We start from the raw sequence: 25,056 nt of genomic DNA, 5'->3' as shown, positions 1-25,056 counted from the left end.
CAGGTGTTTAGGGCATGCAAACTGTAAACCCAAACATGTCAAATAACTCAAAATAATGATTTAACACAACTTCATTGTCATTAATTCACTTCAAAATCATTGAGAAAGGAAACTCATAGCGATCATGTGAAATAATCAAATATAGTTGTCAGGGGAGCACTTTATATTAACATTGCATTTATTAATTTAGCATTTATTAATTTAGCAGATATATGTATCCAAAGCGACTTACAGAACAGTTGACTGTGTGGGCTGACTGTACTAAAATGTTGATTCAATGGCCATGGATTGTGTCCTTAGTGAACTTTGACATGTACTAGGAGGGATGCATGTGAATGAAGTATGATAACCCTTATGGAGAGGTCAGTTGACCTACTTGACTATAATTTGTCTGTGCTCTCAATGTGAAACAGAATATTTAACAAAGTAGCATTGATTAGGACACCTGTAGATGTCAACAATTTAGGCTTTATTGTCCACTGTTGTGCAGTATGTCCTCCCAGCTGATGGCAGTTCAATGAACTACTATGTTGCTGTTCTTTGTTCATTTATGAGAAATTAAATATATGTGTGACCGACTTTCACTTCACTTGTGTAGACACTGTACACAACAGAAGAAAGACCCTGACTTTCAGTTCACTGCTGTGTAGACACTATACACAACAGAAGAAAGACCCTGACTTTCACTTCACTGCTGTGTAGACACTGTACACAACAGAAGAAAGACCCTGACTTTCACTTCATTTCTGTCTAGCTAGCCCTATACACAACAGAAGAAGGGCCACCACTGACTTTCATGTGGCAATTAATGGTTTGGTGATGTGAGATAGTTCTGACCTTTTTCTTTCAGGCCTCCAAAATAAGTTCAGAGATTAAAGCTCAAGAGATCGATTATATGATATGGTTGCAGAGCTGAGGTAAAGATGCACAGATCTAGAAAGAGGGCTACAGTAACTTGATTAAAGTGCATTAGTCAAAAGCACTGAAAGCAATTAAGCACTTGAGCAATAGCAATTATTACATCAGTGCACTACTACACTCCGGGGGCATGTTCATGAGCCCATGTTCATGTTCATGAGCCCCTAGCAACTCTAGTTGTTGGCTGCAGCAACACTAAGTAGAACTGATTGTTTTCCCGTACCAACAGTAGGCTACTCAGTGACTTTGAGAAACAGAGATTCTCCTTTAAGTTGATCTAAATGCCTGAGAGTGTTGTTGAGACATTGATCAGTGTTAATGTAATGGAGTACAGCATATTTCGGACAAATAAAGCAAAATGTTGTTTCCTGTTTTGGTTGATTTGGCCTCTGCACACTAGCCTGGAAAATCCAGACCCTGATAATCTAGAAAGATTAAGGGTCTGGCAAAGAGCAATGCAATGGCCCAACTTGAGGGGCGGCAACAAGCATGCATTTAAAAATCTCACTGCACGCAATTGGATAACACTACCATGTTTACTTTGAATGATTTCGGACTTAAACGCAATGGGATAACACTACCAGACATCCCAACCTGCAAAAAGTCATTTCAGGGAGGTATCACGACCAAAAAAAAAAAAAAAAAAAAAAAAACTTTAGCCTAGTCAGTCGGCCTACACGAAATAAGGAAGGCCTATAGATATATAAAAATATTTAGATTTTGGTAGTTTGGTGTTTTCATGTAGCCTTGGCAACTAGCCATCTAGGCTATTGGCCTGAATAATATGCACTTAAACTCACCTCAACATGTCTTTTGCAATCATTTCACCTGGCATGGGCAATGCTAAAGTCACTGTTACAAACAGGGCAGCGTGCAAGACTAGGCCTATCATTATTTTTTACTCTTATGAGACAAGGGTAGCCTACATTTTCGTTTTTTTTGAGGCACTGACTCTGCTATGACGCTCTTATTCATACACTGAACTGATTAATTAAGTTCGGGAGAAAAGAGATCAATTAAAGCCCGCCTACACTGAAAACTGATTGGTTGATTTAGCGAAAGAGGCCAATCAGGATGCTCTCTCTCTCTCTTGGATGCGCTCAGGCACCCCCCCCCCCCCCCCTCTCTCTCTCTCTCTCTCTCTCTGTCTCCCGTCGTGTGCGCGCTACACTCAGATGCACACGCGGTCTCGAATGCTCGCTCTTGATCGCTCACTCTAGATTCCGGGAGATTTTATCTAATTTGCGGGCGTCAGGGAGCCGCTATCAATATACGGGAGACTCCCGGAACTTCTGGGAGACTTGGGATGTCTGCACTACGACCAATGAACCTCCAACGTTGCAGCGCTGTCTTCATCAGTTTAGCTGGTTTCCAGGAATGTTGGGGATAAAGTAACGTGCATCATTGCTCTTTGCCAGAGTGTCTCGCAGAGACAATTCCATTGTGTTCTCGCGGGAACTCTGGATTTCCAGGGTATCTGCACACTGCCACAGAAACGCATTTGTTGGAACAACCTCTGATGTGTGTGTTGTGTATGTTCTGTGTGAGTGTTTTGTGGTTGTGGTGGTGCTGTGTATGAGTGTGTGGGAATGATGTTGTGTATTATAATTTAGATTTTAGCACTTTACAGAACCGAGGGAATCCTGAGACAAGGGCTCTAGGCAAGTTTGAATATGTTGAGGCATTATCTGATTATGTGCTCATTTTCATACATTTTAAGTATGGAAATCTGAAGCATTGGCAGGGCAGCCAACATCAACTGAGGGAAGTGGACAGTAGGCCTAGGCTAAATATTTTTTTAACAAACCTAACTTGGGTGGGCAGCCTCGCTAATATTTCATTAGGCTTATTTGCTTCTGTTGCTTGCTGGTGTGTTTATTTATTTATGAATGCATTTAAATCCAAACTCTTAAACTTGTCAACAGAAAACAATTCTATTTTGTCCCAATGTCCCGGAAGTTTGACTGAAGGACCTGAACGCATTTCTGGACTTGAACCATGAACCGATTCGACTGGACAGTCACTCACTTCGAAGACTCGAATCAGCAGCACGACTCTTATTTGCCATCTTGCCGTCTTTGCGTTACTTCCTGTTCGACCCTCCAGGCAGCTTACCATAATGGGAGTGTCAGAACAAAGGGCAGGGTAGAAGGAATCTGCAATGGGAGGTTTGTTTCGAATTTGGTCTCTACGAAAAACAGCGCTTATATTTACTTTGGGTCAGTGTTTATATGGCGACGATATTGGTAGGCTACATTGTGTTACATTTGTATCCTTTGTGCGTGATGTAAGCGTCAGCTAGTTACCCTTGAGCTCTCCTCCCTGCCCCTGTATACTTCAATAGTGTCAGTAGCCTAGCTCAATTTACAGTAAAGGTTAGTTAGGCTAGTAATTGAGTTAGTGGTACTTGTTTGACCAAAGTAGTTTATTGTACGTTGATCTTAAAGAGAAGCGAGAATGTCGACTCTCTTGATGTTTATCAGCCCAGCTGCATTTATGTCTTGCAAAGCAACTAAGCTTTACGTCTCTCCGTTTACGTGGACAACTTGGTCTTGTGGAAGGCAGAGCCTCACAAGGGGCGTTTAGTTTGAACAGTTGTCGAGTGAAAGTCTGCGTGTCCGGAACGACCACCTACCTACCTAGCCATGCTATAATTTAGTTGGTTGCTAGTAGAAGCAATAATATCAACACAAAGATGTGTCGCCAGATTCTGCGCTCCGAGTCTGCCCTTATTGCCCATATTATTGGATTTAAAAACTGTTGCCATCATTCTTTTGTAGTCTCCTGCTTATGTTATTGTTTATTTTTCATTTTAGAATTGTTAAATTAATTTCTTTTCAAGCCAGACAGGCAGTGTCAAAATATTTTGCTGTCTCTGGTGATGTTTTATCATAGGTAGCCTACATTACTCACCCAATTAATGATTATTCCAATGTCTGTTCCTGCTGCTATGATATAGCCTAATGTTATTGCATGGATTATTTGTGTCAGAAACCTTCCTGGAACAGCTGCAAGCTGACAGCCGGTTCTTGAAGGCTGATCGGCGTCTAGATACAGAGGTAGTAGACAGACTCATCCTTCAACTGAACAGGATCTACCCCCAGGTTCTCACCGACAATGAGGCCAAAAAGGTATCACTCATAATCCTGTGAAGGACGTTTTTTTTCTTTCAGGAAGATGTAGCACATCATCAGCAGGTGTTCTTTCGAATTAATGAATGAGCCAGTTACACTGGGGAATGATTAGGGCCCAGACATGAGCCAGGTTGAGATTTTAGATACAGTACATCTGTTATTTCTTTGAGTATAGAATTAAGAGTGTGGCTGGCTGTGGGTCATTGTAACCTTTTCCAAACTGCTGCAGTTCAGGGATCTGGACGTCCCCACCTGCATTCGGCTGGCCGAACTCCTGACACACTTGCAAGTGAAGGGTGAGGAGGCGTGCCGTGAGTTCTACCGAGCGCTACATCTTCACGTGGAGGAGGTGTACTTTGGCCTGCCTACACGCCTCCGCCGTAGAGGTTAGACACTATCATTCTTAACAGGCCTAGTAGTTTGCTTTGTCTGTGTTTGTGTCTTGTATGCTTGTATCAGCTGAGTAACTTGCTTTGATGTAACTATTTGTCTTTGTTTTGTACAGAATCTATAGACCTAGTCATTAGTCCAGCATCCACCCCTAGACAGAGATTTGTGCTAAATGACAGAGGTAAGTACGAGTCATGTTTATTTTTGTATTTATCCTTTTACTACATTGATCTTTTTAAAATCCTAACTGCCTCTCTACATCTTTCTAGCTACCATACCATACCATACCAACACTTATTCAGTTGTCTATTTAGTATTTATTTGATCACTCCTTCAGTCTAAGCTACTGTGTTCAATGCATAGACTGTGTGTGCATAACCTGTGTATGTAAACATCTTTCCCCAAGTCTGACACCTGGGTATTCCAAATATGTGGTTTTGTGATAAACCTGGGTAAAGTTAACTCAAATGAACGTTTTTGATAAAATAAACCCTGGGGTTTCTTTCTCTTGTAAGTCATAGGGCTCTTCTATTAGGAGATGCACCACTTAAAGCCCCCCCTGGTAGGATTAGCTATTTTTTGCGCTCCGCTGGAGAAGTTGTGCATTTCGCTATTTCAAATTGGTGAAAAAACTAACCATAAACCAAATGTGGATTTGTTTACAAGCTAGCGAAACAGTTAGCATAAGTTCGGCAGAACAATGTGGACGTTACAAGGGAAGAAACACAATTTAAAATGAGTTTCTTGTTTCTCACTTCTTTTACCGGGACGTCAGTCCCAATGTTGCAAGGTTGGTTATCCGTCTGGGGACGCTAAGGGGAGCGGGGAAAGTCACCATTTTTACCAGAACAGGTTATTTAACCATCCAAATGATTTCTAAATGGTTTTATTGCTGTTGAAAAATAGTTAAAATAGTTACCAAGGTCCCCTTTAAATTAGCCTGGGTGTTCCCATGCTGCCTTGCGCGCGATTTGATTCACGCTGCTAAGGCAGCCTGGAAACTACCGCCCTAATTTTTGCCTCAGATAGGGAACCAATCACAGAACAGGGGGGAAAGCAAGACGATGATGAGCTATGCACAGACGCATTTGATAGACATCCGTGGCACCCAATAAACGGATCTGGGCATTTTTTTTTCAAATACGAGAAAATGAACGTTTGGTTCCCAGACCACGTCTCATTGAGAAGTGGTGGCGCTAACCAGGCTACCTTTAAATATGAATGACCCAGGTTTATCCCTGAACTACATAAACATCCTGCAATGCCTTACTGTCTACTTCAGACATTGAAAGTGGATTAGTAAGGACGAGGCTACAGTCTAGTAGCCATCTTCCGTTGGCCTTTTAAGAGTGATGTTAACACGGCTTGAGCTGGCTTGAAGCTCATGAATCGCTGAGCATTTGTTTTGATCCTTTCCAGGTCCTTTGTTTTTCCTAAGCTGCTTCAGCGTGGCAGTAGGTGTAGCGCTTCTGTATTACTGTGGAGGTGAGTCATGGCTTTGTGTGATCAATCAATTATGAGGTTTGTTTGGAAACACCCTGTCCAGTCAGTTTTGATTACGCAGAAAGCTGATCGATAAACTCGTGACACACCATATAGTTACCATGCTTTGTAGGTGCTGGCTAGATAAAAAAGCTGATCCCATTCATGGTAGTTGAGGCTGTTCGAGACATCTTAACAGCAGATAGCTTTGACTTCTTGCTTTTTTTTCATGACTCCATATAAAAAAAGTAATATTTTATGCACAGGTTTTTCATACTGGTCTGCCCATGTATGAGCGCAAGGTCCGGTTCGTGCAAAATGAAATCTTTACATCTCTCCCTTCTGCAGAGTCCAAAGGGGCAGGTGGCACCAGCAGGGCTCTGGGCCTGGCGGCTCTCGGTCTGGGGCGCCGAGTCCGGGAGGTTTTGATATGGTACACAGAGGACCCTATTCCAAAGTAGTCCAACTTCACGTTAACCAACAAAACATCCGATTGCACACAGGACACTTCCAAAACATCTCATGGTGTCAAATTTGTACCGAAATCAGGGGATTCACAATTTTTATGTCATATTTGCAATGCATTATTTGTACACATGCAATACATAGTATACTTTTTTTATGCATGCCTTGGCATTGGCTCCTATGATGGAGGCTCTTGTAGATTAGCACATTTCTGTAAGGTGTATGCCTTTTTCAATGCATAAGGGCTGTATGCATTCTTGGGGCAATTGACCTTTGTTTGCTCGGTTTACATAACTAATTGTAACAGAGAAAATGAATCATAGATTGTCTGCCTCATTATATTTTCCACTACATATCCTTAGTGGGAAGTGTGCTCTTGGGTTTGTTTAATTAGATATCTTTGACATGAAGGGAATGTATTTATTTAGAAATCCTATGGGTTGCATACCTGTTACTTAAACTTGTCTCGGAAAATCATTGGAGCAACAGTCTAACTAGAGAATATATCTCTGCATAACATGCTGCGTATTAAGATGGACTTTAATCTACAGTCCACTAAGTAGCTTAATCCGTCTTCTGCCATTTTGGACACATCAGAGAGAAACCTGAAGATGCCTTTTTATTTTAAATGTAACTTACAACCTTCTTGTACTAGTCTCACAAAGAAATGATCAAGGTCCAGAAAAAAATCTACTTTTTCATACTGTCATAATCCAAACAAATGCATCAACAATGACTGTTCAAGTGCAAACCTAGCCATACAAAAATCTTGCAGTGGAGTTTACTTATGTCAGTATAGCGGCAGGGACATGTCTTCAGTACAAGTTGAAGGCTTCCTTAATTTTCGCAATCAAAGTAGTTGATTCTTATTTATACAGTCTGTACTTCCATAACAGTCCTCTTGACCGGCAGGTGATTGCTCTTCATGGATTACATGCTCCTTGTGGCCTTAACCTTTTTCAGCTCTGGGCTGTCAAATATATATTTTTTATGTGTTTTCTAATATTTTGTTTTCTTGCTGACATTCAGTAAAACTACACACTACGCCTGGCTGGTATTCACATAATCATTATGTTACACCCCCTGTTCTTACAGTAAACTTGTATCCGCATGTCTGGAAGCTGGAGTATTCCAAGAACAAGAAGTAGTCACAAGCCTGGCTGAATTAACTCAAGAGCATGTGGTAAAGCATCTAATAGAAGAGCACCATGGTCCAATTCTACCTGCAAAACAAACCTATAATACTGCTCTACTAGGTTTTCCCACAGCAGGCGAGCAACTCACGTTTAGTTCACAGAGCATAAAAATAGTTTAAGAAGACTGATCTTATTTTTTTTTTTTCAAATGTGTGCATTGCTTTAACGCCTGGTGTAGCCAGTTTCATTGTCTGTAGTGGAAGCTTAACTGTTTCAGCCTACACTCTGCGAATGGAATGGAAGGCTTGTGACTAATCAACGTTCTGGAATACCCGCCAGCTCTTCTCTGGGCTGTTCTTCATTGTGGGACTTTTCTTTTTCTGCCTTTTGCCAGTGTGACTTCAGAGACAATAAAACACAAATGCTTATATACATATAGTTTTGAACATGATTGCTTTTTTTACAAACTGTTTTTAACAAGGATAAATAGCCATACAAAAAGAATTTCAAACAATCACAAACATATTGGTGAGGCTGAATAATTTGGTCCATAGTAAAAAATAACTATACAGAAAATGTTATACTGTAAACTGTACAATAGAAAAAAATGACTGCATGATTTGCTTAGATTTGTAACCGGTGGTCTGTTTAAGGACTGTAACTCTGTGTTGCTTGCATGTACCTGGCATACGGTCTTAAAGGTGCAGGAGTACACACACACAGAATGGACAGCAAGGACTATGATGAGCGAAAATTTAAAGGAACCGTATGTAAGTTTGTGGCCAAAACTGGTACTGCAATCACTTTCAAATTACTGTAGAGCGGTGTATCCCCTCCCCCTCCCCTCTGACTGGCAGAACTGGCAACCCCCGGATGCCGAAACAGTACTGACTTTGTGATCAGTAGATAGGTGGAGGGTAGCGCATCAGGCCAAAACACAACATGACAACATCAACATCAGTTGATGGCTGCAACTTCACTTTTTAAATGACAAAATCCTGGCTGGACTACTGTTGTCAGTGATATAAGTATTTGAAATAAACATATTTTCTTAATGTCTTGTGGCATATCAGGGCCATTTTATGATTAATTAAAATACATTTCTTACATATGGTTCCTTTAACAAACTTTGACAAACATTTTAGAATCGCAGTCTAAACAGTAGGCACACACTATATACACCGTAGGCTACATCTTTTCCAACAAATATTAATGCACAAATGTACTTGGTAACAGCACCTTAGGCAGTAGTAGTAGTAGAGAAGTCAAAATAAAACAACGTACATAAAAAGAAGGCAGCATTAAAAACTTCATATCTCCAATAGAAAATAAATATTTTCCTTAAAATGTATGTAATCTCAGTCATGCATAGAGGGTAGGGTTGGTAAGTGACAGGAGTTACAGTGTCCATGTAATGGCTATGATGCGGTATGGGACAGGGGTATCTTAGGCTCTTCATTGCATTGATGAGTTTTTGCTGTGAGTCTTTGGTCTACAAAATGTTCAGTAAGTGTCCTTCATTCTGTCCGTTTATAGCTTTGTGTTCGTTTTTGTTTTTCCTGTGAGAGATAAATGTGATGGTTAATGTAAATTCTTAGTATATTTTGTATGTCCACCTAAAAACTGCTAATTACATCTATCAGCAAATATGTATAGTAAATTAATCTAAAAGAAATAAGCAGATAAGTGATATAAGATGAAGTGATATATTTAGGAACACATCAACCTTTTGGGGGAAAAGCTTATTAATAGTCTACTCCAGATACAGATAAGAGAATACATAGGCTCCCCTTCTCGCCTCCCGTTCTCATGTTCCTTTAAATAAATTATTTAAGATTGGAGGCTTTTAAGTAGTATACAACAGTATACATAAAACAAAAATGAATCAATGTCTAAATGCATATTTATTATCCCTCTTTACATGACATACCGAAGACAAACAAGTGTCATGTAGGCTGTTGTGTTTACCTATTCGAACCTATTGGAAGAACAGCCGTGGGAATATCCATGACCAATCCCACGATCACGAGTGCTATATTGCTTTTACACAACAATTCTACCACAAACTAAATAATCTGAAAACACCCCATTATTGTTTAAAAATGTTAATTTCGACATCGTTCTTACGCATCAAAAAATAGTTCCCTTTTCAATAGACAGCGTCTTGGTTGCTAGGTAATCAACATTCCAGACCCCTCGTTACGGGTCATGTGGTTTACATGTCTTCTTGAAAGAAATGTGGAAATCACATTCATACCTAGGGATATGCTTCATGCACTGACGTTAGGGCGCTGGACACCAAATGCCGTTATGAAGACGTTGACTACCACTATGATGAAGACCATTGCTGTGGTGATGTTCTCCAGTATGTTGAGCTTATAGTGCTTGCTCTCATCGTTAAGATTCCACTTCACTGTACGGAAAGACAAAAGGGACATTTCTTGAGGTAAGTGTTCTAGGCAAACACAAATCATGGTATGTGGTCTTGTGAACGTCAAATACAGTGGTCATTCCCACCAGTCATGCAAGCAATGCACTGTGTAGTTCTGTAAAATGGAACACCACTCCAAAATAAGCTTTTACAGCATATTTCCAACCATATCATCAAGAAAAAAGAAAACACTTGTCAGCAAGCTTTTTCAGTGCCAACAGCACTTTACTTGTTAAGTTCCCTTTTTTTAACCAAAAACTCCTTACTGTTGTTTTAACAATGTCTTTATACAGTAGTAGATGTGAATTCAAATGTGGGATTTGGGAATTGATTTGAGATACATTTGGGCAAAAAAATGTTTCATCTTGAGCATGGAGTTGGAAATCAGGCTTCCCCTAAAGTCAAGTTTGGTGACATACTGTAAATGTGTTATTGAGCACCGGACTGACACACAGTAACCCGTCTGGTAGCTAACTGTAGATGGTCATCTATGGACCCTTTCAACAATCAAAACAAAAACAATGCTTGAACGTTCTATTTGGGCCCCAATCTACTTCCTCTGCATTAAGATAACATATGGAATGTTAAAAAGGAAGTCTTGTGGGGCCAACTATGATGCTGATAATGGAACTCTCTTGAAAGGGTCTATTGGCCTCAGGCCCTCCCATTGGTGGTACACTTTCTGAATGTTCCCCTACCCCCCTGTGGTTCCCACATTTTGAGAGAGAAGAGAGGCCGGTTCTTTTCAGTCAGAAAGTGGTCCTCGCTGTCTGCCCTGAACCCTTCTGTGTGATTGTGTGTGATTGGGGCGGTGGTAGTGTAGTGATTAAGGAGCTGTGCCAACATATAGTAGGTAGTAGCCTAAAAAGTTGTGGGTTCTATTCCCAACTTCCACCGTTGTGCCCTTTCAGCAAGGCACTTAACCCCAAGTTTTACTGGGGACAATGTAATCCCTTGCAATGTAGTTCACATAGGTAAGTTTGGACGACAGTGTCTGCTAAATGAACACATGTAAATGCACATGTGAAAGACAACTCAAAACTAAAATGCCCGCTCTGCCACCTCAAAAGCTCCAATTGCCCGCTTTGCACTCCTACTTCTCATTGAAAATGAATTGAATACTAGAGGGTGTCGCTTCTCATGTGAAAGGCCCTACAGGATTCCCACACATTTTCCAGGACATTTCCAGGAAATGGTCAGTGACAATTTAGCTGGTGGTGGGACAGACAGGAATTGCGCTATGCACTAATGTGTTTCTCTTTGTGGCATGCCTCTGCTCCGACATCCCCATTGCATGCCATCCCGTTTCTTAGACAAAGGAAGGGCTTAGTCATTCCACTAAATCGGAGCCCAGGTCTCCGAGGTGAAAAAACTACAGCCGGGACTGCTGATTCTATCCACTACACAAGTCAGTGTCTTTCTCCTCAATGCTGCTGACGAGCTCATCCTCATGTTCTCTAGCGGCAGAACACAGCTCTTTTCTCTGTGCTTCTCCCATACTGAAAGGATGCAAGGATCCTCTGGGGACCATAAATCATGTCTAAGATGTAAATGATAACACAGAATACATCTTACAGTTCCAATTACAATATTATCAGAACCTTATTTCATTCACAGATTATTAACTGGTAAACATTTACAGTAGCCTATATAAGGCCACTTGACATACCGTGATGTCATCCAATCAGCATGTCTTGTGCCATCATATGATGTGAGCTTGGATGTGTTCACAGCCTTGTTACATAACCGAGAGCAGCCTATTCAAAATTGTCTCATCCATAAACGGCCATTTCGATGTTAAAGAGAAACTATGCAGTTTTGCCAATTTCTTTGCTGTTTTCTTGCTTTTTTCCTCACAGGTTTCTCTGCAGAGCTCCCCCTACAGCTTCAGAGTATATATTTTACGACACTCCTCAATCAGTCTGCCGGGTTGTCTTTCCCTGTTCCTCCGACAATGGTTTACTTGCTTTCTGCTTTTTTTCGCTGGCTCTGCCATGACGAATCTATGAGAAACTCCATCGCTACCTTGTTCTAGCCTGTGCCTATGGTGTATGTGTGTAGTGCAGTAAAGCAATTTGTTACATCACAAGGCTGCGAGACTTTCTGTCCGTCAGCCCGCCGGCCCAAAGTTGCAAGGGTGTTTTTTTCTGCTCACAGGCGCTAGGGGGAAGCGAAACGGCCACCATTCGCCCCAGAAAAACTCATAAAACCATTCCAATGACTCCGAAGCTGTGAAGTTTATATTAAGCTAAACAAACTGCATAGTTCTTCCCCTTTAACATAATGCTGAGCATAATTTACCCTTTCAAATAACATTGTTTTCTGTTTTTGTTGTTTTCTGTTTTTGGGAGCTCTGATGGATAGCCTTGTAGAGTATTCTCAGTGAAAGAAAAAACAAGTGCAAGTACAGTAAGGATTGTTTTCCAGGTTTTGTAGGATGCGTGGGAACCGTGTAATTTAAAGTCATGTCATACAGTACATGCTAGGCATGCCACATAAATCAAGGTACTGCCGTAGTGTGTAAGTTAGATGCACACATTGCATGCTCTTATCTGCTGTGCATTATAGAAGTAGTAGTGTCCTTTTACATTATCGGGTCATAGATCATTTAATTGTAATTTGAATAAATTTGTGAAAAATGGATCTAGCAACGGCTTTGGAAACAAGATTGAAATGTGAATTTTTGTATACCATACTTGGATTGATTAAATAAATGTTGGAAATAAAAAGATAACATCAAAAAGGTATTCTGACTAAAAGTATACCTTGCTTGTTGCTTGCTTGCTGTGCTATTCCTTGCTATTTTTATACATTATACAAAATTCCTTGCTATTTGTATACATTTCAAAAAATATTACCTTGCTGAGCATAAAATGTATTCTTGATATGAAAATGTTCATGCTATAAAAATGAAAATGTGTAAACTATAATCATGTTTAAAAGTATAACTCTGCTTAAAGTATAATCATGTTTGAATATAAGAAATATAATCATCCTTGTGCAAAAGAAAGTGCTTGTGTGAACATTTGTGGGTAGACCGTTTGACAAGCTAAATGTCAAACAAACCACAGAAAAACATACTCAGAAATAATGTAGGGGAAATCGTACACAGAAAAAGCAGAACTGTGGCAGACATCAGGGAAACTGTCGGGTCATAGCACGGTCAAATCACCTCACTGTCTGAAAGCTTTGTAAAGAAAAAGGACTGTATAACATACAGTCTTGTGTATCTTATATTTTTGTACTCTTTTTTTTATTCTTGAAAAATAAAGTAAGAGCTCATGTTTTTCCCTCCTTCTGTCTGACAGAAGGGGGAGCTCCCAGACTGCATTGACAAAAGGGCATTATTGTAACATGTTGGCTGAGGTGTTTTAGCCGTAGGAAATAAACATTTTATTATTCCAACTGGTAGATTAGGTGAATAATAGGCAAATGTTTCTAGGCTAGCCTGTAAGAGTTTTGACGGTTTTATAATTCTAAAACCTTTTGGTGAATAATAACACAGAACCGAAAAAACAAGCATGGGGGCTAACTTTTTAAAAATGGAGTCATTAAGTAGTTGATTTCCCAGCCCTAAACATTTTGTGCATGCCATGTGCATTTTTAGTATATTTTTTTGACCTTTTTTGTCTTTTCTCAAAAACATTAAATAACCCCTCTGCATGAAATTAGCTATAGTTATAAATAAACTTGGCTTGACTTTGTTCAGATAGCCAAGAAACAAGTGTGTGAGACAGAGAGATGGGGTGGGATCGGAAAATGACCACGGGTCAGGTTCGAACCTGGGTCCCCTAGCACGCTTGGACTCGAATGGTACTGTAGCCACTTGCACCTCAGCTTTGAAATATGAAAGCATGGCATTCGATTCAATCGGGATCGATTCGGAGATTTTGTTTTTAGGCCATATCACCCAGCCCTAATCCAGGGCTGGGAAATCAACAATCAATTGGCTTCACAAAATGTCAAATTTTGAAATCCCATAAAAAATGTACTCCAGATGTGATGGAATTTAAAGAGAAAATAGATTTTCATAAAAACAAATTGATTTTAATAATAAAAATTAATCTCAGATACTGCATTGCAATTAATCTCAGATACTGATGCAATGCAAATCCTCTGGACAGTGATGAAAATATTTTGGTGAAGCCAGGCTAATCTGTTAGCAAAGTGCGTGTCAGTCTGGAAAAGAAATGTATTGACCTTGATCTGTTTCCGAAACACTTAAAACCTGTAACAACGTGTTATTTCTTTGAAATTGAGTAAACTACTGCATTTAAAATCATCGTTTATAAGAAAGATGTGATTGCTGCTTTTCTGAAACAATTCTGTTAGTTTAATGCACTAATTTCATGCACCTTTTAACTGCACTGCTGCTTATGTCCCTGGAGGTTGGAAAACGGGTGTCAATGGGATCCTTTCCAGACTTGCAGAGCAAATTCAAATTTGATTATACTGTAGAAACTAGGTGCGTCTGGTACACCCAGGCTACTGAGTAGAGCTTGAACTTTTAATAATACAAGATATGTTGCGTAGTGTGAGTGCAGGAAAATGTCTTTGTGCAAGCAGTCTGTTGAGGCCAATGATGACAAACTGACTTTGAGTGACTATTGTTAGTTTGGTGGATCTTCCTGACTTCAAAAGAAAAGAGCAGTCAAAGTTCACTCAGGGTCTAACAATGGACCCCTCTGCCTGTGCACTGAGGTGGAACAGGACAGAAAGGGAGACCTGGGCAAAAAAGGAGGTTAGATTTATGGCCTTAAACAATGAGGACTAGTTTCCTAAGCAGTCCAGACGTGTTAAATTCTAAAAGTTGAAATGGACAACTCTATTTAATTCAATCCAAAGTTGCCTCAATCCTTTACATAGAAGGTATTTGACATGATTACAAACAAAACTCATTGATGTGATTTTGACCCAATCCCAAAGTGAGCCCTGAGGACTAAGGACTAAAGACTCACAGACTTAATTGATCTCAGGTGCTAAGTGAGTGAGTGTGTGAGGCCACATGGGCTCAGATTGGTATAAATGGAATTGGGACAGCACTTCACAAGATCACATGTTACCATGGTGACGTTTAATAACAAAGATGTTGCTGATACTTGCACCATGCACGTGTCGTGCTGTTCTTTACCTTTGTAATTTATGGATTTCCCTATGGTCTCCGCGGTAAACGTCAAAACGCTTTGAACTGTGGGTAATTCCCTTTGGTGAAGTCTGCACTGATGCCGACTCAAGGAAAGGGCTCGGTAAGTGTGTACTCAAACCCTCACGCCCTTTGAAATGCGACACTGGAACAGACCTAAGCCCTTACAAATTTCGCGAGAATGCACAGCAAAGTCTGAGTCTGTAAGTTCGGACTTTGGGATTGGGCCATTGGGTATTCTTAATTTTGTAACCCCTCCCATCACTGTAGGAGTCTTTTCCTCTAGGACATAGCTCATTCCATTAACTGTAAACAGCTGAAAAGTACACACCACTATTGTTCAGGCCAAATCTGTGCCTGTTCCCTCCCCCTCACATTTCAAATATCCACTTATTTTAATCAGAACAGATTCAAGAAGACATTTTCTGTTCTCAGACAGCACCAGTAGGCACAGCCTTATATTGCCACTTTTCCCTAGAAGTCAAAGGGGTTGGTCTGCAGTGAGATGGATGAGACTCTACTGTTTTCTATTGGCTGTACTTGTGCACACAATGACCATCATGTTTACAAAACCAGATGGTGAGCGGGGCACATTAAACAAATGCGGTGAGAGGACTTGTGTACACACAGTTTACTTCTGGGACAGAAAAACCACATTCCAAAGCTCCACAGACCTTTCTCACAGTAGCCATTTTAACTACTCGAAATAGTAAGGCAAGCACAGGTGTTACTAATCACACTAATGAAGACTCTCTGATCATTTAAAGTGCTCCGCAAATAGGCACCGACATGAGTGCCATGTCACTTCAACACACATCAACGCCAAAATATGTGCGACACTGGTGTGTGGGGTTGTATTGAAAGCAATCTAATATAGCCGCATGTCGAAAGGGGACTGTGCCGCATTCATGTCGGTGCCAATGTGCAGAGCGCTTAAGCGTAGCAAGATCAGAACCTTAATTAATGTCATTAGTAACACCCATAGACAGTAAAAGACACCTGGGCCTGCCATTATCGTACATTTCATGTCAAAAATGGCCGCTGTGAAAACACTCCATCCATGCTGATGATGGCCTAGGGCCGAAATACCCATGTTTGCTGAAGACAGCAGAAGGTCCGAAAAAGACTTAAGAGTTAACGTTTGAGAATGCGGTTTTCCACTTTGTTGAACATTAACCCAGTCCCATCCCGGAACCCACCCGCCCACTCACTGACTGACCAATGAAGATGAGTAGCACGCCCACGAAGACCTGTAGGATGAGAGAGATGCTGATGAGGGTGATGAGGGGGACGTAGAAGGTGAAGTCGGGCCCCTGCTCCAGTACGGCCTTGAGCTGGGACGCGTTGGCCATCAGCAGCGCCACGTCCAGCATGCTCTCCGCCGCACTCTTCTTATTTGCGTAGTGGTTCATGTTCAGAGGAGCAGCAGAGCGTGGCCAGCGCCCTGGACGAGGAGGCTGAAAGAGAGAGAGAGAGAGAGAGAGATACACAGAGAGAGAGGGAAAGGGAGAGAGAATTACACAGAGAGAGAAACAGAGGGGGTATTTCGCTTATTGTAGTTATATTTCTATAACAAGTTTATTATTGATTACCAAAAGTTCTCTACTGTATGAATCAGACATAGAGAGGGCTAATAGTCTGTCAGTAAAACAGCAGTTGTGTTTAACAGTTCTCTACTAGAGCACGATCGATAAATATAGATATTATCTATATTACTGTAGTTATTTGCTGATCTATCGGTATCTGCGTTTATAATGGCCAATTATTATTTTTAAATTACAAAGCTTAATTTAGCGTCTGCCAAATCCCATAACCATAACCATAACCATTAAGTAAAGGAAAGCCAAGTACTGATCGGACATCTAAATTTCCAGTATTGTCTTTCCATTGCCATGCTGCGAAATTGTGGCAGCTAGAAATAGAAACAGTGCCTATTTTCCACGCGACACGCAAGCATGTTGGAAGTGTTTCCTGCAGCAGTGCCGCATCAGAGATATTTCTGGTATGAATGCTCACATGAAACGTGACGCAGCAGTGTCACATTGTTTAATGCTACTAACGGTAAAAAAAACCCATCATAAAGCATCGATTACATACCTTGAAAGTTATCATGGCATTGGTCTTTATCAGATTAGACCTGATGCTATTATTCATAATCATTATTTCATAATTTAGCCTTTCATTAGGATACCAGATACTTAGGCCTATTTTAAACACAATGTCCCACCTTGATCAGAACTTTTCAATATTGTAAATATTCAAAATATCTATCATCGTGCTGAATGAGTACAGTAGATGATTTATTGTTTATTGTTTTTTCAAATATCGAAATCGGTATCCGTCTTTAAAATCCCATATTGGTCGGGCTCTATTCTCCACTGTTTGAATCAGACATAGACAGGACTAAGATTGTAAAACAGCAGTTGTGTTGTATGCTGGGATCTGCAATAGATCGTAATGCTTCAGAGGAATAAGCTTAGTCATTATAATAATTTACATGGGGATATTAACATTCATATTCGTAAATTTGCAATTTAGAATTTTTTTTTAATTTGTACTGAAATATACCAAATGTTATCTCAGCCAATCTTAGTCAATAGCACTAATTTACTAGGCGGAACAAAATTAATCTGGCGAGAGTCAGGTTACTAATTTACACCCCAACAACTACTGCCAATGCATCTGTATCAGTGGCAGAAGCTCGTCTTTGAAAAAGGGGAAGCTGTAAAAAAAAATTGTCAATGATTAATTATTTTACAGTATGCTATGTACAAAGACAAATAGAAACTAGCTGCAGGCTATTGCTGACAAATATATCAGAATTTGAGCTGCAGCTTGCCTCTCAATTTCACCTGCCAACGCACCGCAAAGCACTGAACTTGAAAACTCTCCCTCCGATCGAGACATAGTTTTAAGGCTGTCAATCAAAAAGAGTCCAGCCACTTTGACAGTTCCTCCTATCATCACCCAGAGGCGCAGCGTCCGGACCATCCTGCCTCATTCACTCCCAGAGACACCGGGCTTCCCTGGAAGTGATGATTTTGGGGTGTTTGTCCAATAAACGCAATGTAATCAGCCCATTCTGAAGTACCATTGAAAGTCCAGTGAAGCTGAGCCTCTATGGGTTTTTAAATGGATCGTGTCGTCTGAGCAATGTATGAGAAAAAATTGCTATAGACTACCGATGTATACTTATTGCTGAACAAGCTAGACATGAACACATTCTAGCATAACCTACACTAGTTGGATTAGTAATATAAATACAGTAGGTTAGTTATTGACAAAAATGTCTGTGATATCTTAGAGCAGGCAGAGCCCTTGTATCTGTATTATAAATATGGTCCTCAAAAGGGCCACAAAGTGATTTGATCTAGTGTGAAAAGTCCACTGAAATAGCTTGCAAGGTCCAAAGAACTGTGGTCTGTCACTTGAGCTTTGACATTATGGGTTTTGTCATCATGTTATTCCCACTGTGATTTCAGTTGTGTTATTATGTTATGGCCAAAAGGGAAGTTTGTACTCTATGAATTCCACTGGAAACTTCACTGGGTATTTTTAGAGGAATTAAGAAAGCGCTGAAGACATCTTTCGCAGGAAGTAGAAGAGCCCCATGACCTAAGAGGAAAAGGGAGGGGTGGGTGTGAAAACCTGAGCCTAACTTATTTCCTTCCTTTCTCTGAGAGAAAGGGTTATGGTGGTACCAACCCTTTTTGGTTTACTTTGAGCTTTACATTACATCTGGAAACTACCATCTCATGACATGCATTCTCAAATGTCCCCAAACAGATAACAGACATCTCATGTAACTAGTTAGCTATTCACTTCAGAGTCATGTTTCATTAATTAGACCTACTCGGGTGCATTTCACTCTACAAAGCAGCTTAAGTCTGCTAATACAAACTGAGGTATACAATTTTATGACACAACCATGCATGTGCAAAGATGTCTGTGACCTTACATAAAATGTCCATGACCTTATAAATACAGCCAACGCAATACATACCAAAAGGAGACCATCAGGTGCTTCATTAGCAGTGAGGCTAAGAGGCTAAACCCACGGTAGGACAAAAATTCTGGTGATGGTGTCACCATTTAAACATTCCTTCAGATCGCTCTCATGTGTTTTTCCTGTTTTTTTCTGTTTCCTCAGAGAGAAGTTGAATGTGCAGACCTAACAACAGGGGCCTTGTGTCAGCCTTGGTAGCAGCAAAAAAAAAAAAAAAACGTGGACAGACGGTCCCTCATAATCTCCACAAACACAGGTCCACTCCCTTAGACACTGTCTGTTATCTTGGTCTGGCTCTCCACTTTCTCTCGCTTTCAGCCCTACACTCTTCCTCTCTGTGGTAATTCAACCGCTTGACTTATGCCTCTCTCTCTCTCTCTCTCTCTCACACACACACACACACACACACACTCTCTCTCTCTCTCTCTCTCACACATACTCTCTTTTATTTAGTCTGTTGTAAAGTTGTTTCTTTTGTTTGACTTGTGTTAGTCAAGTCTATATTACACTACAGCATTTCGCTCCAACACTCCTTCCAAACCACTGCTGATTCTTAACTTAAACAACTAAAATGAAATATTCACAGACTGATAGATTACAAAGGAGTGTGAGTCAAGGGGATTTTCTTTCCGCCACTCAGACCCCCTCTATTATTAACTGAGACGCTGACCTTTTCTCAGTGAGTGAACAATCCATGTTATTTAAAAGGCCACTATGTTCAAACATTGAATGCTTTCTTTAAAATGAATAAAATGGTCTATTACTGTATGAATGCTACATATAATATGTGCATACTGCATAATATTACAACTTTCCTGGAACATTTATAAAGTAGGACACAGTTGACTTGTGAGCAGCCATCCAATGACTGGCCTCTAATAACAGTCTGACTACTTATGATTCATTTTCTACTCATGGATGTTGGTTTACAGCATGCCCCACCACATCCATGTGTTAATTTAAAAAAGTAAGAATAATTTGTATTTATTTGCCTTAACCAAGGCTCAGAGCAACCTCTAGTTGGGCAGCCGTGGCCTACTAGTTAGCACTTCGGACCTGTAACCGGAGGGTTGCCGGTTCGAAACCCGACCAGTAGGCACGGCTGAAGTGCCCTTGAGTAAGGCACCTAACCCCTCACTGCTCCCCGAGCGCCGCTGTTGATGCAGACAGCTCACTGCGCCGGGATTAGTGTGTGCTTCACCTCACTGTGTGTTCACTGTGTGCTGTGTCTAATTCACGGATTGGGATAAATGCAGAGACCAAATTTCCCTCACGGGATCAAAAGAGTATATATACTTATAGACTTAGTTTATTTACTCTTTTAATGCTTTGTCTAGTGAATAAGTTCATATGCATTTGGGCTGCTTAACCCTCCGTTGGTATTAATGTAAAGCCAAAGGGAAAGACCCAACAGATAAAAAACTAGGCAGCTTGTCTGCTCATGGGTGCACCCGATGGGTTTGGGATTTTCCTGCAGTAGTAACACGTGGTTATGACCTCATCACGATTCTGAAACAGGTGGGCTTTGAAAGTAATGAATGCCAACAATGTAACCTCAACGGATCTGAAGTGATTGACCTATTTAATTTCACCTTTAGACCTAGGTGACTATGGCATGGGCCTATGAAATGACATGCCACTGGTATACTTCGTAAACGTGTAAAAATAATACACGAACACAAAATAAAGTTAACATTAGCCTTAACAGAGCAAGCTGAATAACTGTCCGTCCTAATGCCAACGAATGAAGTGTAAACTCACTGCAGCTATTTAAGAATCTAAACATTTTCAACAGAAGGGATGCTGTTTACGCAGGAATGCGTCGCGATGGGATGAGGCAAATCATTCACAGTCACTCCCATAACCATTAAACAATCCGCCGACTTTTCAGATATGCTGTAGACTAGGTCATTCCAGGCACCTGTGCCAGTCTGGCTTAAATAACTATACTAAATTCCGATTCCGAGTGTAGGCCTGTTTCACATGTATCTTTCTTAGCCCGGGGTCCACACTGCGCCCTGGTTCAAGAACTAGAAATCCCGTTCCATAGCGCAATAAAGGGAATAAACGTATGGTAGCCTATGTACGTAGATTGGGCTGTTTTTTTATCTACTTATCTGGCTAAATAGCTATAGCTCAAACACTTGCCGGACCCTGAACCGTAGGTTACGATTCCGAAAATCGGGTTACCATGCCGCGGTCGCGCTGCTATACGAGGACATTTCGTCCAAAGTCCCTACGTCCAGATAGCGCTTACAATGCCCAGCTCTTGGCTTACCTCTCCTCCACTGTCATGGTCCGCTCCTCCATTCATTTCCATAGTTTCCATTGTCAGCTTTCGCTGTGGTGTGATTTCTTCTTTGAGGAAAGGTCCTTAGTTTTTCGCCAGATAGCCGCTTTGTTGTTGTGCGTCGTCAGAAGGAGGCGGGGGAAATTAGCCTACTAACTCGCCCGCCAATCCTTGTTAAAAAGCTTCAGTGAGTGAGGGGTGGGTTAGCAAAACGAAAGTAAGCGCAGGTTATCAAGAACTCACGGACCAAGAATGTAAAACTAATTTTGAAGTCTCCTCCTATTAAGATTATAATCTATTCTACAATATTGTTTGCGCTTGCGAGCATGAAGCATGGCCAGCAGCCAGCAACCTCCAAAGTGGTTTTAGTGAAAGGCTAATACCACACTCCACACTCACTTCTCAGTTTCGTAAGGTCATGGCGCACAGGGAAACAGAGTTGATGATGGACATGTTCTTAATGTAGACCTACTTTCACATTAATATTGGGCAACATTTTTCATCCGGATATCTTTAATTAACAGTGGGAGACTTTTCACGAGCATCCAATCAGAACACTGGGAACTAGTCATGTGATATGTGCCCGTTACTTATGTTTTCCTAGGTTCAGGTTTTCCTGATTACTAGGGCCCCAAGGGGGAAGAGGGCCCTTGTAAAGTCTCGAAAAAATATTTTATTTTTCCTGAATATTTCTATTTCCAAATTAAATGGCTTTTTGAATTGAAGACGAAATGTAAAGTTAATTTGTGAAGTGTACTTGCTGAATAACTTGGTTGATTGACTGAATTTTGTATATAAAAACTAGTGAAGACTGTCTAAGGTCATACTCACCACTTGCTAAAGCGCAAAATGGTTTATTCCACCTCCAGGACTGTAGACTATTCACTTTTTTGTTGTTGTCAAATTGATGAAGATGTTCTTTTAAGTTGCTTGTGTTTTGTCTATTTGCAAGTGTTCTGTCGATTTACATGTGTTGTCATAAATTGCAGGTTGTTTGCACCTGTCGGCCAGCATACTGACTTGCCCTGATGAGAATGGCCCTTGTAAGTCACTTTCTGTAGCAGTGGACTAGTCCAGCCTATTTACACACAAATAAGAAGGCTGTGGTTTTATGTTTACTTTCATTTGCATTTGTGAATGTGGTCACATTGTCACATAGTTGCAAGTTAGAGGACTTAGAGGAATAGTGACAAGATATACAGTCTCTTACACACACACACACGCACGCACACACACACACACACACACACACACACACACACACACACACACACACACACACATAGAAAGGCTGCGGTTCTGTGATTGCTTTCATTTTGTGCACATAGTCTATGCATGTAGTCACGTAGGTCTGACATCTAGTTTCATATTTCTATAGCTTCCTCTCAAGGGTTTTCAGCTTTGGGTGTATTTCAATTCTTCTGCCCTCAGTAGATATCATGCTGAGGTGAGTTTAACAGGTGTCACTTTTACATTATTCAAAGCTGCTAGCCTTTGCTCAGCAGTTACTCTATTAATGTTGTCTTTATCTATGTGAAGAGATCAAACTAAACCTGCTTAAAATTGTGTTATAAAAAATGTGTAATACCAGTGTAGGTTTTTATTGGCTGTATGCTAAAAACAATGAATATTATATATTTTAAGTAGGGCTGTCAAAATAACTGATTAATTTCGATTAATTAATTTGAGAAAAAATAACTGATTAAACTTTAATGTCACTATGCTGATTATTCAATGATTCATTTGAATTTAAATATTTAAAATACTTTCACAGCAAAAATTATATATGTGATTCATTTAGATGAATTAATCACAGAGTATGTAATTAATTAGATTATTTTTTTTAATCGATTGACAGCCCTAATTTTAAGTCTCAATTTATCAAATGCCCCCAGACCCCCTAGCATTTTAGGGGGCCCAGATTTTCTAACAGCGGCCACATTTTCTAACAGCGCCCCTGAAGATGATCAAGTCAATGCTTTATTGCCAGTGCGATGGAACATCGCCTGGAGTTTGGTTTAGTGCTTAGGCTCATACAGTACAGAGAGACAAAACATACAGTAAGACAACATACACAGCACAAGACATCTACGCAGAGGACAGAATAAAATGCAAATGGATAAAATACAGGAGGGTTTGGAGCCCTATAGTTAAATAAATTACTTACACAATAAAACAAAATAAAAAACATAAATAAAACAAAGCAGTGGTGGTAGTACCTTAAAACCGACTCAGAGGAGGACGTAACCAGGTACTGTGCAGATCAGATACTCTGGGATGATGGGTTTTGAGGGCTCTTGCTGTCTGGGGATATGTACTATTGGTGAATCGTGAAGTTCTGGCTGTGATGCTTTTAAACCTTTTCCCTGAAGGAAGAGGGGTGAATAGGGCATTGGCAGGATGGGAGGAGTCCCTGACTATTTTCCCTCCCATTTTAAGCAGTCGGGTGTTATATATGTCCTTGATGTCAGGGGGTCCTGCCCTAAGATTTTTGAAGCTGTTCTGACAACCCTATTTAGCGCCCTCTTGTCGTCGGCTGAGCAGTTACCAAACCAGACTGTGACAGAGAATGTGAGAACACTCTATCACAGCTCTGTATAAGTCCCTCATCCCAGCCTTAGACACCTTGAATTTCCTCAGTTGGTGAAGGAAGAACAGACGCTGGTGAGCCTTCTTCACAATGTGTTTTACAGTAAGGTCCCATTTGAGGTTGGAGGAGATGGTGGTACCCAGGAACTTGAAACACCCACTCTACGGCTTGGTCAGTGATGATCAGAGGTGAAAGCCTGTTTCTATTTTTACGGAAGTCTACTACCATTTCCTTGGATTTGGAGATGTTGAAACTTAAGTTACAGTGCACCATTCTCCCAGTAAGAATACTCTGTAGGCGGATGATGATGATGATGATGATATAATATTACTTTTTTTATTTCTTTTTTAATCTGGTCTATAAACCTATCAGACCAAATCAGACCTAGCATAGCCAAATATCAGACAGTGGGCCATTTTTTTTTATTATGGGGAAAATTAGAATGAGTGATACCTTTGCTTTGGTCCAAGCCAGATAGTTAGATGACATGACAAAAATACACTACAGTGAGCTGTAGTCTGATAAGACTATATTAATCAGTCAGCTTTACAAATTAATATAATTATTTAGATAACACAGAACAGGTGTTCTCCCAATGGTAATGATGAAAATAGGAAACGTTCAAACTCCTGAATAAGCGCAGGAATAGGTTTAAATGGTGCTATGAAGCCTGACGTCCAGTAGAGGGAGCAGTAGTTCATCCAGAAGGAAGGGTAAAACAGCACCGTCATGTATCATTCATCTGTCCTATACAGAGCATATGCCTTGAAATATTTAACACCCACGTGAACACAATCTCTATAATTATTTTATGTAGCGGACATGTCGTTGGAAATTGTTAAATATGCTATATGACTTTTGCTTAATCAAAATTTGCCAATATTGTAACTGTCCCTTTTTTAGTCTTATTTCCTCTGAAGAGTACCATCATAGGCTCTTTGATTAAATGACAACCAATCATCTCCCCGTTACCTTTCCCCTGACGCTACACTTGTGTCCTGTGCAGGGATGTCCTGCACGTTGATGCGCGTCCTTCAGCAGCCTTGGCGTCACGCAGGAGCTGGGCGGGAC

General features: G+C 40.5%; 2 protein-coding genes across 3 annotated transcripts; one reads left to right on the top strand and one right to left on the bottom strand.

Moving 5' to 3' along the window:
- Positions 1-2,311: 2,311 nt before the first annotated feature.
- card19 (caspase recruitment domain family, member 19) lies at positions 2,312-7,959 on the top strand. Of its 2 annotated transcripts, none has more exons than XM_048254823.1 (6): positions 2,312-3,137; positions 3,910-4,049; positions 4,282-4,438; positions 4,558-4,623; positions 5,862-5,927; positions 6,273-7,959. In XM_048254823.1, the coding sequence occupies exons 1-6, from the start codon at positions 3,080-3,082 to the stop codon at positions 6,383-6,385; spliced, it is 600 nt and encodes a 199-aa protein (XP_048110780.1). In that variant the 5' UTR covers positions 2,312-3,079; the 3' UTR covers positions 6,386-7,959. The 2 variants fall into 2 exon arrangements, with proteins under 2 accessions (XP_048110780.1, XP_048110782.1); XM_048254825.1 differs by having other exon boundaries at positions 2,320-3,086.
- Positions 7,960-9,781: 1,822 nt separating this feature from the next.
- On the bottom strand, positions 9,782-21,721 carry ninj1 (ninjurin 1). Its single transcript, XM_048254822.1, has 3 exons — positions 21,384-21,721; positions 16,319-16,556; positions 9,782-9,938 (listed from the first exon to the last, which is right to left on the bottom strand). Exons 1-3 carry the CDS (start codon positions 21,432-21,434, stop codon positions 9,796-9,798), a joined length of 432 nt encoding a protein of 143 aa, XP_048110779.1. The 5' UTR covers positions 21,435-21,721; the 3' UTR covers positions 9,782-9,795.
- Positions 21,722-25,056: the final 3,335 nt, after the last annotated feature.

Source organism: Alosa alosa, chromosome 10 (genome assembly GCF_017589495.1).
Source record: "Alosa alosa isolate M-15738 ecotype Scorff River chromosome 10, AALO_Geno_1.1, whole genome shotgun sequence".
In the NCBI taxonomy this organism is placed as follows: Eukaryota; Metazoa; Chordata; class Actinopteri; order Clupeiformes; family Clupeidae; genus Alosa; species Alosa alosa.
The sequence above is the reverse complement of the archived record's forward strand: the minus strand, read 5'-3'. Positions and strand labels throughout refer to the sequence as shown.